Genomic DNA, 18,469 nt, shown 5'->3' with positions numbered 1-18,469 from the left:
CCACCGATCTCTGGCAGTTGGGGGATTGTTTATAATTTTTAGCTCCTACCATAGAGTGTCTTATAGAGTAGACAACAAATATTGGGTGGAACGTGGAATGTATGAATGTGTGAGGTGGACATTCATACATTTGAGCAGATACATTGTCCTTTGTATAAAGGCATTTATTTAGATGCAGAAGTAAGAACTTGAACATAATAATTTCAAATGTTTGCATAACACTTGTGCCCGGCTCTGTTGTAAATGCTTTACATTTATTATTAATTCACTTAATTCTCACAATACTGCAATTTAAGTATTGTCATTACTATCACCACTTTACAGTTGAGAAAAGTATCATAATGTGTTTAAGTAACTTGTTCAAAGTCATGCAACCAATAAGGGCCACGATGTGAACCCATGTCATATGACTCCAAAGTCTCACAGCTGTCTACTGCACTGTATCTCCTCCTATTATCATGACATACTCATTATCATAAACCTATTTCTATATATCTGTGTGACCGCTTGGGTTGGGGGAGATGCAATAATAAAAGTGATACTTGACTGAAACATAAAGACTATTGGTTAAAAAAAAAAAAAAAAAACTACCTTAATCCTTGGAGGAGGCGTTCACTTTAGTATAATCCTATTGTGCTAATCTGAAGAGAAAGTAAAATGCCTGATTAGTAGCATACCTGAATCCTCTAAAGACTCAAGTTTATTTACATTTCTTTGTCTTTTTTAAAAAAGTTTTTTATGAATGTATAATGTATTATTTGTTTCAGGGGTACAGGTCTGTGATTCATCAGTCATACACAACACCCAGCACTCACCACAACACATACTCTCCCCCGTGTCTACCACCCAGCCACCCTATCTCCTACCCACCTCCCTTCCAGCAACCCTCAGTTTGTTTTCTGAGATTAAGAGTCTCTTATGGTTTGTCTCCCTTTCTGGCTTCTTTCATCTTTTCTTTATTTGTGAATCTTAGGGTCTCTTAAAATCTCATTGAAAGAAAAATGGGTTTAGGCCACTTCTGCTGAATATATGTGGATTTATACCCACACTATTTTCATTAAAAAATATATTTTGTATATAATTTGTCAGTGGCTAGAAAATATAAAACACTGACTATGACATCTAAGGGTTAGCTGCTGTTATTAACATTACTTTACTCCAATGAAAATGCTTACTTAGATTGCACTTCAGAGTGCCCTTAATGAAAGGAAAGACTAGGAAAGAATTATTTGATAATAAAAATTACATTGTATGGCACCTGGGTGTCTCAATCAGTCAAATATATGCTTTCTGCTCAGGTCATGATCCCAGGGTCCTGAGATCGAGTCCCTCATTGGGCTCCCTGCTCAGGGTGGACTCTGTTTCTCCCTCTGTCCCCCCACCCCTGCTCATTTTCTCTCTCTCTCTGTCTTTCTCTTGTATTTATTTATAAATAAATAAATAAATAAATAAATAATCTTTTAAAAAATTACATTATGGGAGTTATAGGAAAAAAAACCCAGGATTGCTTATTTTTCGATTTAGCTTAACCTAGTTTATTGTGGTTTTAGTCAAATAGAAGTTTTTAGCTAGACCAATTCATCTTTTTCTTTTTGACCTCTGGGTTTTGGTCAAACCCACAAAGTCCTCCCTTATCAAGAAGTTGTAAAGATGGGGTGCCTGGGTGGCTCAGTGGGTTAAAGCCTCTGTCTTCGGCTCAGGTCATGATCTCAGGGTCCTGGGATTGAGCCCCACATCAAGCTCTCTGCTCAGCAGGGAGCCTGCTTCCCCCTCTCTTTCTGCCTGCCTCTCTTCCTACTTGTGATCTCTTTCTCTCTCTCTGTTAAATAAATAAAATCTTTAAAAAAAAGTTGTAAAGATACTGTGTTTATTTCTAATAATTTTAAAATTTTGTTTGATAGAAATAATTCATTTTCTATAACTTGTAAAGTTATAATCTCTTCCTTTCAAATTACTGAGCTTTTCAACACTTTATTGAATGAATTTTTGTGTGTGTGTGTGTGAAGATTTCATTTATTTGTCAGAGAGCGAGAGAGAGTTTGCACAAGCAGGGGGAGTGGCAGACAGAGGGAGAAGCTGGCTTCCCAGTGAGCAAGGAGCCTGATGCAGAACTCAGTCCTAGGACTCTGGGATTATGACCTGATCCAAAGGTAGACGCTCAACCCATTGAGCCACCCAGGCATCCCTGAATGAACTATTCTTATATTTTTACAAAACCTACTTATTTTCTACATTGCTTTGTGTATATACTTACTGTTGTACCACTTTCCCTTTTGATATAAACCCAGCATTTTGGCAATCTCTCTGTTTTTTTGTTGTTCTTAGGTCAAGGATTAAAAAAGTAAAACATGGATGGGCTCCCTTTTTATGAACTTATAAGCAGTCACCTCCAGAAAATCATAAATTTTGAATCAGTGTTTTGGTGAATTTTACTGCTAGTCTTATCTTTTTATAAATGGTACTTTAAAAATTAGACTTTCAAGCTTTTTGCTTGATATATAGAAGTGTAATTATTTTTCATATTGTGAATAATGGTATTGTCATTTTTTTCATTTAATACTTTAATCTTTTATTTCTTTTCATTGTTGAGTTGGCTGGAACCTCACAGTATTGAATAGAAAGCTCATATGATAATAGGCATCCTTTTGTTGTCTCTGATTTTTTTAAGGGCAATGATTGTAATGTTTCACCATTACATATGATGTTTGCTGTGGGTTTTGGTACATTTGTATATGCCATTTATCAAATTAGGAAGTACCCTATCATTCCTGGCTGAATAAATTTTCTCCCTCCCTTGCTCCTTTCCTTTCCTTTTCCTTCTCCTTTCCTCTTTTTTAAAAAATATTTTATTTTATTTGTGTGTGTGTGTGTGTGTGTGTTCCGAAATTCATTGTTTATGCACCACACCCAGTGCTCCATGCAGTACTGCCTCCTTAATACCCACCACCAGGCTCACCCAACCCCGCACCCTTACCCCTCCAACACCCTCAGTTTGTTTCTCAGAGTCCACAGTCTCTCACAGTTTTTCTCCCCCTCTCGATTTCCTCCAGTTCACTTCTCCTCCATCTCCCAATGTCTTCCATGTTATTCCTTATGCTCCACAAGTGAGTGAGTGAAACCATATGATAATTGACTCTTTTTGCTTGGTTTATTTCACTCAGCATAATCTCCTCTAGCAATGGCCACAGTCACCAAATTGTGGAAGGAACCAAGATGCCCTTCAGTGGATGAATGGATAAAGAAGATATGGTCCATACATACAATGGAGTATTATGTCTCCATCAGAAAGGATGAATACCCAGCTTTTGTATCAGCATGGACTGCACTGGGGGAGATTATGCTGAGTGAAATAAATCTTTCCCTCCTTTTAATTACAAATAGGTTTTAAAATGAGAACTTATTCCTTCATTGATTTTGATAAGATTTTTCACCTTTGACTTACTTATTAGTGAGGTGAATGCCATTATAGATCTTTCCATGTTGACATGGTTTTGCAACATGGATAAACTCAACTTTGGTAATGATATATTCTCTTTTTGTCACTGCTGATTTGAGTTACTATTATTTCTTGTTTAGGATTTTTACATCTCTGTTCATGAGTAAGAATGGGCTATAATTGCCTTTTTGATGCCCTTGACAACTTTTAGTATCACTGTTGTACTAGTCTCATAAAATGAGATCAAGAATGTTTCCACTTTTCCCATTCTCAGAAGAGTTTGAGTAAAAGTGGAATCATCTGTTCTTTGAATGACTGGTAGATTTAACTGGTAAAACCAATGGTGCTTGATATGCTTGATATCCTTATAGGAAGATTTTTAATTACCAATTTAGGTTTTTTAATAGTTTTGGGGAGTATTGATACTTTTTTATTTTTTATTCATTTATATCTTCTGTGGAATTTTCCATTTGGTCTAAGTTTTCCAATTTATTGACATAAAGTTATTCATAGTAATCCCCTATTATCTTTCTAATTTTTTTATGATGGTCCTACTTTTTGCTCCAAGGTACTGTTTATCGGTCTCTTTTGTTTTTCTCAATCTGACTGGAGGTTTGTTTAATACAATTAATTCAGAGAACTGATTATTAGCTTTGTGATCAAACTCTATATTTTATCTTTGTTTTTAGTTTCATTAAATTATGCTCATGTCTTTATTATTTCTGTCTTTGTACCTTCTTTGGGTCTTTTCTGTGTATGACATTTGAAGTTAAAGATTTTTCTAGTCCTTTACATATATAGAACAAAAATTGGCAATTAGTATTTTAAGTGGAGAAAAGGATCTCATCTGAATTCTAAATTTCTGCTGTCAATTGTAACTAAATTTGTAGTGCTTTCCATGTCAGACAAAATGATTTTGATAAGTACATGGGAAAATAATACTTACCAATGTGGTTTTAATGTCATCTGGTTTGATATAGGATTCACCTTTATTTGATTTGATTAAACAAGCAAAAGACCGAGAAGGACCAGCTGATCACCTTGAACCTGCTTGTACTCTCAACCTTCCACTCCAGAGTAATCACACTGCCGCTGATATGTAAGTAGAATGTATGATATGTTATTCATTCAACCTGCAGTTACATTTTGAACATGGTATAAGGCACGATACTCTATAGAAACTATAGGGAATAGAATTTTGAATAAGATATTTGTTTTGCTCTGAAGAAGCAGGAATATAAGGCATATGACCCAAATAAAGATCATATAAAGTGGTACAGAGTGCTGTTGAGATCACTTAGGGTTGATGTAATGAGGATAGTTTTTATGGTGGAGATGGCAAATTAATTAGGCCTGAAAGATGGAAAACAGGATTTCTGTGTGGAAACTGGAGAGGAAGGAGGAGACACAAAGTGTTCCAACAGTCAGAAAAGTGTAAGGCCAGGAAAGCAGGAAACATTTTCAGGGAGTACAGATCAGTGCATTTGAGGTGAAGCATAGGATAGGCATAGGAACTAGAATGGGACATCAACAATCAACATCAACATCAACAATTAGTTGGTAAGTACATGATGATGATGATGATGATGGAAGAAGAAAGCAAATAGCTAATATTTCTTGAGGGTTTACTGTGTGCTGGACAGTTGCCTAAGTGTTTGTGATTCTTTTATTTTTCCATTTAATCTTTATAACAGCCCTGTAAGGTAGTAGATTCTGCTATCAGCCTCAGTTATCTGTAAAATAGGAATTAGAGAGGGTAATGCGCCAAAGTCAACAGAAATCAAATCCAAGCAATCTGACCCCAAAACTCATGTACTTCAACATTCCAACTACTGTGCCTTTCACAGAAATGTGCCTACTGTTGTTTCTGTTTAGTTTAGTCTAGGAATTGACATTATAATGTTCTGTGATTAGTTCAGGGTCTATTTTCCAGAGATGTCCTTTCCAAGCTAACTTGTACCCAGAGTATTTCTAGCATAGGATGCCTCTGCCTTCATATATAGATTTGTCTGTTAGGTTATGCACTAATATAAACAGGTCAAGACTTACCTTCTTCTAAGTGCCAGGATGTTTTCTAGACACTGAGAATGAAAGGCGAATAAGATGAGCTAGGTTCTTCCTCTCATAGCACTTAGGTTATGGGGGAAATAAACTAATATGTGATGTGTTTTTAGAGTATACACTAAATTTGGACATCTGGTTGGCTCAGTCAGTAAAGCATGCAACTCTTGATCTTGGGATTAGGAGTTCAAGCCCCATGTTGGGTGTAGAGATTACTTAAAAAAAGAGAGAGAGAGAGAGAAAAGAAAGTATACCAAGTACTGTAATAGAAATAAAGTACTGTGAGAGAAACTGAGAGTGTAGGGATGCTTAGGGAAGCTTTTTCTGATAAAGTGATATTTGACCTGAGACCTCAAGGACAATTGGATGCTGGCTAGGCACACATCTGCATCATGTACATTCCAGATAGAGCAAATGGCAAGTAAAGTGGCCCTAGGACAGACCAAACTTAGCTGGTTTGAAGAACAGAAAGAAGTTCCAGTGTGGCTGGGACTTATCAAGTGATAAGAGGAGGTTGGAGGTACAAGATAAGGTTGGAGAGGTAAACTGAGGCCAGACCTTGTAGAGTTCTATGAGCCATAGAAAAGGTTTTAGATTTTAGCAGAGAATGGAAAAGCATTAAAGTTTTAAGTAATGATGCAGCTTGCTATACTTTGTATTTTTAAAGGGCTATTTTTTGGCTGCTATTTAAAGTGCAGGTGGGTTTGGAGGAGGGAAGAAGTAGGAAGACCAGTTTGGAGACAGTTTTAATAGTCCAAGTGAGAGATGTAAGTGACTTGATCTAAGATATGTCGGTAAAGATAGAAAGAAATGGAATGATCCAGAATGTATTTTAGAGGATGATTTAATAAAACTTGGTTTTGCATTGAGTTTGAAGAATTGGAAAAGGGAGAAATTAAAAATAGCTCCTAGGTTTTAGATTTTAGAAACTGGATGTAATGTGGACTCGTTTATTGAGATGGGAAAAACAGAGGGAAGAAATCAAGACTTCCCCTTTGGCCTTCTTAAGTTTGAGATTCAACTAGTGATGTTCTATAGGTAGTTGAATATTTGTACCTAGAACTCCAGAGAGACCAACTCCTGTCCAAGTTTAGTTTGTCTACAATATTGTGAATTAGAGAATTGAAGGGAAGTTCAAGATTGGAAGTAGACTAAACCCTGGTACTTAAAAGGTTACAATGGTGATTCCCTTTTCCTAGTATACTAGTTAAATACTACATATAGTAGAAATATCCACAGTAAAGTACAAATCCTCTTTCCTGCTTAGAATTATTTCTTAGCTACTAAAACAAAATTAGAACATAGATCTGAATTATCCTGTGAAAAGCAACACAAGGGTGGTAGAATGTCAGAAATTGAGAGAGAATATTTATTAATATCTCTGTGTAGATTTATGTCTGACACGTTTAGTATACAGGTATAAATCTTCCTTGATAATATATCTGAATACAGTATTCTATACTGTGTGGTATTTGTTTTATCATACATATGAACCATAGTTATCAATGAAACATTTTTTTAAAGAGATTTTATTTATTTATTTGACAGACAGAGATCACAAGTAGGCAGAGAGGCAGGCAGAGAGAGAGGGGAGAAGCAGGCTTCCTGCTGAGCAGAGAGCCCGATGAGGGGCTCGATCCCAGGACCCTGGAATCATGGCCTGCGCTGAAGGCAGAGGCTTTAACCCACTGAGCCACCCAGGCACCCCTCAATGAAACATTTTTAAGAGGGAAATCAGAAACATAACAGCACTATTTTGGTACCAATAACTTGTTCCTTTAACCTGGAGTTATTTGATAATCTCAATTTCACTATAATTATTAAAATTGAACATATACACTACACAGCTATTTTTTTCTTCAAAAAAAAAAACAGTAACTCTCAGAAAAAGCTATTTATTAAAATAGTTAGAAATGATAATGTCAAGCTTAGTTTTCCTATTAGGCTGTATCTTTTCCAGCTTATGTTTAAATAGCTTGCTGAAACTGGTGTAGCCACACTGGCAAACAGTGTGGAGGTTCCTCAGAAAGTTAAAAATAGAACTACACTATGATGCAACAGTTCCACTGCTAGGTATTTACCCAGGGGCCACAAAAATACAAATTTGAAGGGGCACATGCTCCCTGATGTTTATAGCAGCATTATCAACAACAGCCAATCTATGGAAAGAGTCCAGATGTTCATCAACTGATGAATGGATAAAGAAGATGTTGTATGCATACACACACACACACACACACACACACACACACACAAAAATGGAATATTACTCAGCCATCAAAAAGAATGACATCTTGCCATCTGTAACAACATGGATGGAGCTGGAGTATATTATGTTAAGCAAAATAAGTCAGAGAAAGACAAATACCATATGATTTCACTCATGTGAAATTAAGAAACAAAACAGATGAACATAGAGGAAGGGAGAAAAAAAAAAGAGAGAGAGGGGGGAAACAAACCCATAAGAGACTCTTAATGATAGAGAACAAACTGAGGGTTGGTGGAAGGAGGTTGGGGGGGATGGGTGATGGGTATTAAAGAGGACACTCGTTGTAATGAGCACTGTCTTATATATATGTGATGAATCACTGAATTCTCCTGAAACCAATACTGTACTGTATGTTAAATAACTAGAATTTAGATAAAAATTTTAAAAAAATGTTTCTTTAGAGAAGGAATTTGGTATAGAATAACAGATTAAATAGATATGTTTGGATGCATGTGTACAGCCGTGCGTGTGTGAGAGAGAGAGAGAAAGAGAGAAACAGAGAGACTCTTAGGGAACTTCAAATGAAGGCTTTTTCTTTGAATATGTTTAGGTATCTTTCTCCTGTAAGATCCCCAAAGAAAAAAGGATCAACTATACGTGTAAATTCTACTGCAAACACAGAGGGACAAGCAACCTCAGCCTTCCAGACTCAGAAGCCATTGAAATCTACCTCCCTTTCACTTTTTTACAAAAAAGGTTAGTAGATGATTATTTTCAAGAAGGACTCTGGAACCTGGCTGTGACTGGGTTCAAATCATGGCTCTTCTGCTTACTAGGTATGTCCTTGGCAAAGTCACTTAATAGCTCTATGCCTCAGTTTCTTCATCTGTAAAGTGGAAATGATAATAATAATTTATTTTGTAATAATAGTAATCTACCTTATAAGGTTTTTTAGTTAATTAAATGAATTAATACATAAAATGTTTCAACAGTGTCTAGCACATAGTTAACACTCAGAAAGTATAAGATGTTGTTACTGTTGCTGCTGCTGCTTTTGTCAGGCTTTCAAATTTATGTTTGGAAATATTTAACCCTGACATTACTTTTGCTGTTCAGGTGTGTATGTGAAGTTAAGATTGTACAGTGTTCTGTAGTCTAATGTAGGCACATTTCCTGGTAATTAGGCTGAGTAGCATTCTCTGACTATGTGTGTGTGAGGTGGAGCAGGGCTGTCTGTACGTGCATATATAGAGCTGACCTTTGAACAAGGTGGGGAATAAGGGTAAATAATCCCCCCATGTAGTAAAAAATCCACATTTAGCTTTTGGCTCCCTAGACACTTTACTGATAGCCTACTGTTGACTAGAAGCCTTACCAACAGTGTAAACAATTATCACATATTTTATATGATATATGTATTAAATACTATAATAAGCTGAGAAAAGAAAGTGTTATTAAGAAAATCATAAAATACATTTATAGTACTGCCCTGTATTTATTTATTTAAAAAAATCCACGTATAAGTGGACCCTCTTAGTTCAAACCCATGTTGTCTTAGAGTCAGCTGTATGTGCAGGTGCACACCCAGTGAAGCTCTCTGAAGGGACATAAAAGGCCAGATTCCTCTGTGATAAATCTGTTTCTGATTTTATTCAAGTCAGAAATATACTCAAGTCAGAATTTTATAACCATGTTGTAAGATAACCCTTAAGTTAGAACAGTGTTTCCAGAGTGTGTTCCCCAACCAGCAAAATCCACCTCACCTGAAAAGTTGTAGAAAGGAAAATTTTTGTTTAGGCTCCACCTTAGAACTCCTCAAACAGAAACTCTAGGATGAAGTGGGGGAAAAAAAAATTCCTTGTTTTAACAAGCCTTCCAAAGCTAATCTGATGCATGCTAAAATGAGAACCACCAGGATAGTTAAAAAATTCTGATTCCTTTATGCAAGTCTCTGAAAGGTACATTTAAAATAAGAGTCATTATATTTAAAGTAGATGGAAAAAAATTAAATTTAGTAGATTTCTTTTCTCCAGGCCTATGTCCCAGTAATATTTTTATAGACTTTGTAAATAAATCTTATGTTAGTATTCAAGTATTATTTTGCCTTCTATTTACCTAACTCCGTACTAAGACTAGGGGTTATTTTTTCATAAAGAAAATAGTGGTAGAGGTAAGGTTACTGTTAAGGTGCTGTTTATTATTGGTGGAAATACAAGCTGGCACAGTCACTCTGGAAAACAGTATGGAGGTTCCTCAAAAAGTTAAAAATAGAACCATCTACAATCCAGCAATTGTACAACTGGTATTTACCCAAAGGAGACAAAAATACTAATTTGAAAGGATACATGCACCCCAGTGTTTATAGCAGCATTATCTATAATAGCCAAACTATGGAAACAGCCCAGGTGTTCATTGATTGATGAATAGCTAAGGAAGATGTGGTATAAATATGCAATGGAATATTACCCAGCCATAAAAATGAATGAAATCGGGGGGAGGAGTCAAAATGGAAGAGAAGTAGCAGGCTGAGATGACATCAGGTAGCCGGAGATCAGCTAGATAGCTTATCTAATCATTGCAAACACCTACAACTCTAATGGGAATTCGAAGAGAAGGGCAGCAACAATTCTAGAAACAGAAAGTTGGTCACTTTCTGAAAGGTAGGACCTGCGGAGAAGTGAATCCAAAGTGATGGGAAGATAGACCGCGGGGAGAGGGCGATAGCTCCCGGCAAGCGGTGGAGCAATGGGGCACAAAATCAGGACTTTTAAAAGTCTGCTCCACTGAGGGGCATCGCTCCAGAGGCTAAACTGGGGGAAAGCCCACACAGGGTCAGCGTAACCCCAGGTCCTGCAGGGTCACAGAAGGACCGGGGATGTCTGAGTGACGCAGAGCTTGCAGGTATTAGAGCAGGGAAGCCAGCTACAGCGACAAAGCTGAGGAGTGAGCTCTCACTAAACAAAATCTAACCAAGTTGGGGTTACCTTGAACCGGGCACAGCCTGGGTGAGCTTGGAGCACAGCCGGTGACCAGGGAGACGGAGTGACTGAGCACTTTTCTCCAAGTGTGTGGCTGGAGGCCAGGGAGACGGAAGCGCGAGCACTTTTCTCCAAGCGTGAGCGATTGAGCGCTTTTCTCCAAGCGCAACCAGAGGCCAGGGAGATGGGAAGGATTGGGCACTCTTCTCTGAGGATGCACTGCTCCTCCAGGCGGGAGATTAGGAGGCCACCATTTTCATTCCCGTCCTCTGGTACTCTACGGAAAGCATTCATGGAACAAAAGCTCCCCAAAGTGAACCCAAGCGGATTACTTAACCTGGCCCCTGATAAGGGCGGGGCAATTCTGCCTCCGGCAAAGACACCTGAGAAACACTACAACAGGCCCCTCCCCCAGACGATCAACAAGAAACCCAGCCAAGACCAGATTAACTTACCAAGGAGAACAGCAGAATTCCAGAGGAGGAGAAAGCAAATCTTATCTGCACAAAATGACAAGGAGGAAAACTCCACACAAAAAAAAGAACAAGAGGCAATACTGAAGGCTGGGGACCTAATCAATACGGACATTGGTAATATGACAGATCTAGAGTTCAGAATGATGATTCTCAAGGTTCTAGCTGGGCTTGAAAAAGGCATAGAAGATATTAGAGAAACCCTCTCCAGAGAGATAAAAGCCCTTTCTGGAGAAATAAAAGAACTAAAATATAACCAAGTTGAAATCAAAAAAGCTATTAATGAGGTGCAATAAAAAATGGAAGCTCTTACTGCTAGGATAAATGAGGCAGAAGAAAGAATTAGTGACATAGAAGACCAAATGACAGAGAATAAAGAAGCTGAGCAAAAGAGAGACAAATACTGGACCACGAGGAGAGAATTTGAGAGATAAGTGACACCATAAGATGACACAACATTAGAATAATTGGGATTCCAGAAGAAGAAGAAAGAGAGAGGGGAGCAGAAGATATATTGTAGAGAATTATTGTAGAGAATTTCCCTAATATGGCAAAGGGAACAAACATCAAAATCCAGAAGATGCAAAGAACGCCCCTCAAAATCAATAAAATCAATAAAAATAAAATCAAAATAGGTCCACACCCTGTCACCTGATAGCAAAATTTACAAATCTTAGCAACAAAGAGAAAATCCTGAAAGCAGCCTGGGAAAAGAAGTTTGTAACATACAAGGATAAAAACATTAGATTGGCAGTGAACTTATCCACAGAGACCTGGCAGGCCAGAAAGAGCTGGCATGATATATTCAGAGCACTAAACTAGAAAAACATGCAGCCAAGAATATTATATCCAGCTAGGCTATCATTAAAAATAGAAGTAGAGATAAAAGGCTTCCAAGACAAACAAAAACTGAAAGAATTTGAAAACACCAAACAAGCCCTACAGGAAATATTGAAAGGGGTCCTCTAAGCAAAGAGAGAGCCTAAAAGTAGTAGATCAGAAAGGAACAGAGACAATATACAGTAACAGTCACCTTACAGGCAATACAATGGCACTAAATAGTTACCCTGAATGTTAATGGGCTATATGCCCCAATCAAAAGACACAGGGTATCAGAGTGGATAAAAAAACAAAACCCATCAATATGCTGCCTACAACAAACTCATTTTAGACCCGAAGACACCACCAGATTTAAAGTGAGGGGGTGGAAAACAATGCACCATGTTAATGGACATCAGAAGAGCGCCAGAGTGGCAATCCTTATATCAAATCAATTAGATTTTAAGCCAAAGACTATAATAAGAGATGAGAAAGGACACTATATCATATTCAAAGGGTCTGTCCACCCAGAAGACCTAACAATTTTAAATATCTATGCCCCTAACATGGGAGCAGCCAACTATATAAACCAATTAATAACAAAATCAAAGAAATACATCGACAACAATACAATAATAGTAGGGGACTTTAACACTCCACTCACTGAAATGGACAGATCCTCTAAGCAAAAGATCAACAAGGAAATAAAGGCCTTAAATGATACACTGGACCAGATGGACATCAGAGATATATTCAGAACATTCCATCCCAAAATAATAGAATACACATTCTTCCCTAGTGCACATGGAACATTCTCCAGAGTAGACCACATCCTGGGTCATAAATCAGGTCTCAAATGGTATCAAAAGATTGGGATCATTCCCTGCATATTTTCAGACCACAATGCTCTGAAGCTAGAACTCAATCACAAGAGGAAATTTGGAAAGAACACAAATACATGGAGACTAAACAGAATCCTTCTAAAAAATGAATGGGTCAACCAGGAAATTAAAGAAGAATTGAAAAAATTCATGGAAACAAATGAAAATGAAAACACAACGGTTCAAAATCTGTGGGACACAGCAAAGGCAGTCCCAAGAGGAAAATATATAGTGGTACAGGCCTTTCTCAAGAAACAAGAAAGTTCTCAAAAACACAAACTAACCCTACACCTAAAGGAGTTGGAGAAAGAACAACAAAAAAAGCCTAAACCCAGCAGGAGAAGAGAAATCATAAAGATCAGAGCAGAAATCAATGAAATAGAAATTAAAAAAAAAATAGAACAAATCAACGAAACTAGGAGCTGGTTCTTTGAAAGAATTAATAGGATTGACAAACCCCTGGCCAGACTTATCAAAAAGAAAAGAGAAAGGACCCAAATAAATAAAATCATGAATGAAAGAGGAGAGATCACAACCAACACCAAAGAAATACAAGCAATTATAAGAACATACTATGAGAAACTCTACACCAACAAATTCGACAATCTGGAAGAAATGGATACATTTCTAGAGACTATAAACTACGACAACTGAACCACAAAGATATAGAAAGCCTGAACAGACCCATAACCAGTAAAGAGATTGAAACAGTCATCAAAAATCTCCAAACAAACAAAAGCCCAGGGCCAGACAGCTTCCCGGGGGAATTCTACCAAACATTTAAAGAAGAACTAATTCCTATTCTCCTGAAACTGTTCCAAAAAATAGAAATGGAAGGAAAACTTCCAAACTCATTTTATGAGGCCAACATCACCTTGATCCCAAAACCAGACAAGGATCCCATCAAAAAAGAGAACTACAGACCAATATCCTTGATGAACACAGATGCGAAAATTCTCACCCAAATAACTGGACAATAGGATCCAACAGTACATTAAAAGGATTATTCACCATAGCCAAGTAGAATTTATTCCAGGGCTGCAAGGTTGGTTCAGCATCCACAAATCAATCAATGTGATACAAGAAAGAACAAGAACCATGTGATACTGAAAAAGCATTTGACAAAGTGCAGCATCCCTTCCTGATTAAAACTCTTCAAAGTGTAGGGATAGAGGGCACATACCTCAATATTATCAAAGCCGTCTATGAAAAACCCACTGCAAATATCATTCTCAATGGAGAAAAACTGAAAGCTTTTCTGTTAAGGTCAGGAACACAGCAGGGATGTCTGTTATCACCACTGCTATTCAACATAGTACTAGAAGTCCTAGCTTCAGCAGTCAGACAACAAAAAGAAATTAAAGGCATCCAAATTAGCAAAGAAGAAGTCAAACTATCACTCTTTGCAGATGAAATGATACTTTAGGTGGAAAACCCCAAACCACTCCAAATCTGCTAGAACTTGTACAGGAATTCAGTAAAGTGTCAGGATATAAAGTCAATGCACAGAAATCAGTTGCATTTCTTTACACTAACAACAAGACAGTAGTAAGAGAAATTAAGGAGTCCATCCCATTAACAATTTTACCTAAAACCATAAGAAACCTAGGAATAAACCTAACCAAAGAGGCAAAGAATCTATACTCAGAAAACTATAAAGTACTCATGAAAGAAATGGAGGAAGACACAAAGAAATGGAAAAATGTTCCATGCTCCTGGATTGGAAGAACAAATATTGTGAAAATGTCTATTCTACCTAAAGCAATCTACGCATTTAATGCAATCCCTAACAAAATCCCACCCATTTTTCTCAAAGAAATAAAACAAATAATCCTAAAATTTATATGGAACCAAAAAAGACCTCGAATAGCCAAAGGAATATTGAAAAAGAAAGCCAAAGTTGGTGGCATCACAATTCCAGACTTCAAACTCTATTACAAAGCTGTCATCATCAAGACAGCATGGTACTGGCACAAAAATGAACACATAGATCAATGGAACAGAATAGAAATAGAAATAGAACAGAAATAGACCCTCAACTCTATGGTCAACTAATCTTAGACAAAGCAGGAAGGAATGTCCAATGGAAAAAAGACAGCCTCTTCAACAAATGGTGCTGGGAAAATTGGACAGCCACATGCAGAAAAATGAAATTGGACTATTTCCTTACACCACACACAAAAATAGACTCAAAATGGATGAAGGACCACAGTGTGAGAAAGGAATCCATCAAAATCCTTGAGGAGAACACAGGCAGAAGCCTCTTTGACCTCAACCGCAGCAACTTCTTCCTAGGAACATCACCAAAGGCAACAGAAGCAAGGGAAAAAATGAACTATTGGGATTTTATCAAGATCAAAAGCTTTTGCACAGCAAAGGAAACAGTTAACAAAATCAAAAGACAACTGACAGAATGGGAGAAGATATTTGCAAACGACATATCAGATAAAGGGCTAGTATCCAAAATCTATAAAGAGCTTAGCAAACTCAACACTCAAAGAACAAATAATCCAATCAAGAAATGGGCAGAGGACATGAACAGACATTTCTGCAAAGAAGACATCCAGATGGCCAACAGACAAATGAAAAAATGCTCCACATCACTCGGCATCAGGGAAATACAAATGAAAACCACAATGAGATATCACCTCACACCAGTCAGAATGGCTAAAATTAAGAAGTCAAGAAATGACAGATGCTGGCTAGGATGCGGAGAAAGGGGAACCCTCCTACACTGTTGGTGGGAATGCAAGCTGGTGCAACCACTCTGGAAAACAGTTTGGAGGTTCCTCAAAAAACTGAAAATAGAGCTACCTTGTGACCCAGCGAGTGCATTACTGGGTATATATCCTAAAAATACAAATGTGGTGCTCCGAAGGGGCACGTGCACCCTAATGTTTATAGCAGCAATGTCCACAATAGCCAAACTAGGGAAAGAACCTAGATGTCCATCAACAGATAAGTGGATAAAGAAGAGATGGTATATATATACAATGGAATACTATGCAGCCATCAAAAGAAATGAAATCTTGCCATTTGCGATGATGTGGATGGAACTAGAGGGTATTATGCTTAATTAAATAAGTCAGTCGGAGAAAGACAACTATCATATGATCTCCCTGATATAAGGAAGTAGAGATGCAATGTGGGTGGTTTGGGGGTAGGAAAATTAAAAAAAATGAAAAAAGATGGGATCAGGAGGAAGACAAACCATAAAAGACTCACTCTCAAAAAACAGACTGAGGGTTGCTGGGGGGAGTGGGGATAGAGGGTGGTGGGGATATGGACACTGGGGAGGGTATTTGCTATGATGAGTGCTGTCAAATGTGTAGATTCACAGACCTGTACCCCTGGGGATAAAAATACATTATATATTTATTAAATAAATTAATTAATTTAAAAAAATTAAAAAAAATAAATGAAATCTTGCCATTTCCAATGATGTGGATAGAGCTAGAATGTATAATGCTAAGTGAAATATGTCAGTCAGAGACAGACAATTATCATATGATCTCACTCATATGTGAAATTGGAGAAACAAAACAGATGAACATAGGGGAAGTAAAAAGGGAAAACCAAAAAACAGACTTACCTGTAGAGACCAAACTGATGGTTACCAGAGCAGGAAGTGGATGAAATAGGTGATGAGGATTCAAGAGGGCACTTGTGAGGAGCACCGGGTGTTGTATAGAAGTGATAAATCACTAAATTCTATATCTGAAACTAATATTACATGGTATATTAACTACCTGGGCTTTAAATAAAAACTTGAAAAAAAAAACAGGGAAAAAATGCTGTTTAATAGAATTATAGTTACAGCAATTTAGTATTTTGAAAAATTCACTTGTTGAACAGTAAACCTAAGTCCCCTTATCTCTGCAGTGTACCGACTAGCATATCTTCGACTAAATACCTTGTGTGCACGCCTTCTGTCTGACCACCCAGAACTAGAACATATCATCTGGACCCTTTTTCAGCATACATTGCAAAATGAGTATGAACTCATGAGAGACAGGCATTTGGATCAGGTAAGAAAATAATGCACTTCACTACTCTTCTCCTACTCATTTGTTAACTGTGCACTGATTTCTTAAAAGATTAGATTCAAACAAGAAGCTAGATCAATTTAGCAGACTTAATATATATGCATTCTTTTGCTTCCTTTTATAATTTTGCTATAGTTCTTAGAGCTTTAGAGCTCAGGAGTATTTCAGTGACTTTTTTAATGACATAAAAGATCTTTTTTATAAAAATCATTGAAAAAAACTGTTTATTAAGAGTTTTTCTGTCTTGTAGTAAACTAGATATCATGTTAGTAAGGAAGAAGTCCAAGACTTAAGAACAAGTTGATCTAAAACAATGCCTATTGAGTGAATGAATGAATGAATAAAAAAATAAATGAATGACAGTTTACAGAGAATGATCTTTCATATCTTCCTGTTTTTTCTCTTTATGCATAATAATAATATTTTTTGGTAGCAACTTATTGAGATATAATTAACATGCCATACAAATTACCCATATAAAGTGTACAATCCAGTAGTTTTTAGTATATTGATAGAGTTGTGGAACCATCACCAAAATCACTTTTAAAACAGTTTTATCATGCTAAAAAGAAATGCCATACCATTCAATACTCATCATCTGTTCCTCTACTTCTTCCAGGCCCAGGCAATACTGATCTTTCTATGTCTGTAGATTTGCCTCTTTTGGGACATTTTATATAAATGGAATCATATAATATGTTGTATTTTGTGTCTGGCTTCTTAGTGTAATGTTTTCATTGTTCATCTGTGTTATGCCTTGTATCAGTACTTCATCCCTTGTGTTGCCAAATAATATTCCATTGTATGGATATACCACATCATATTTATCTGTTCATTATTTGGTGTACATTTGTTTTCTACTTTTTGGATATTATGAATAATGTTCTGTGAACATTTATATACAAGTTTTGTGTGGATATATGCTTCCAGTTCTCTTGGATATATACCTAGAAATAGAATTGCCAGGTCTTGTGATAACTTTATGTCTAACCTTTGCAGATAGGCCAGATTGTTTTCCAGTATATCCACACCATTCTGCATTCCTATCAGAAGTGTATGAGGTTCCAGTTTCTCCATATCCTCACCAGCCTAGTGGGTATAGAGTAGTATCTATAATCATCCTATTGGGTATAGCGTAGTATCTCTTTATGGTTTTAATTTGCACTTCTCTGATGGCTATTGATATTGATTGAGAATATTTTCATGTGCTTATTGGCCATTTGTATATCTTCTTTAAAGAAATATCTTCTCAGATAATTTGCATATTTTTTAATTGAGTTGTCTATTGTTGAGTTACAAGTGTTCTTATGTAGTCTACATAAAAGTCCCTTATTTCATATGATTTGCAGTTGTTTTCTCCAGTTCTCTTGAGTTGTATTTTCACTTTCTTGATGGTGTCCTTTGTGGCACAAAAGTTTTTCATTTTTTTTTTCTTCTTTTTTTTTTAATTTTTTTTTTATTATTAATATATTTTTTTATTTTTTATAAACATATATTTTTATCCCCAGGGGTACAGATCTGTGAATCACCAGGTTTACACACTTCACAGCACTCACCAAAGCACAT

The 18,469-nt window shown here is 36.7% G+C and overlaps 1 protein-coding gene across 1 annotated transcript in view; it reads left to right on the top strand.

Annotated features, from left to right (window-relative positions):
- Nucleotides 1–18,469, top strand: part of RB1 (RB transcriptional corepressor 1) — a 159,891-nt gene that overhangs the window by 123,400 nt on the left and 18,022 nt on the right. Inside the window, exons 18-20 of the mRNA XM_059378222.1 lie at nucleotides 4,417–4,535; nucleotides 8,317–8,462; nucleotides 16,740–16,885. Of these exons, the coding sequence (XP_059234205.1) occupies nucleotides 4,417–4,535; nucleotides 8,317–8,462; nucleotides 16,740–16,885 (411 nt within the window). The remainder of the gene's footprint in view (nucleotides 1–4,416; nucleotides 4,536–8,316; nucleotides 8,463–16,739; nucleotides 16,886–18,469) is intronic.

This window comes from Mustela nigripes, chromosome 15, assembly GCF_022355385.1.
Source record: "Mustela nigripes isolate SB6536 chromosome 15, MUSNIG.SB6536, whole genome shotgun sequence".
Taxonomy (NCBI): domain Eukaryota; kingdom Metazoa; phylum Chordata; class Mammalia; order Carnivora; family Mustelidae; genus Mustela; species Mustela nigripes.
The sequence above is the reverse complement of the archived record's forward strand: the minus strand, read 5'-3'. Positions and strand labels throughout refer to the sequence as shown.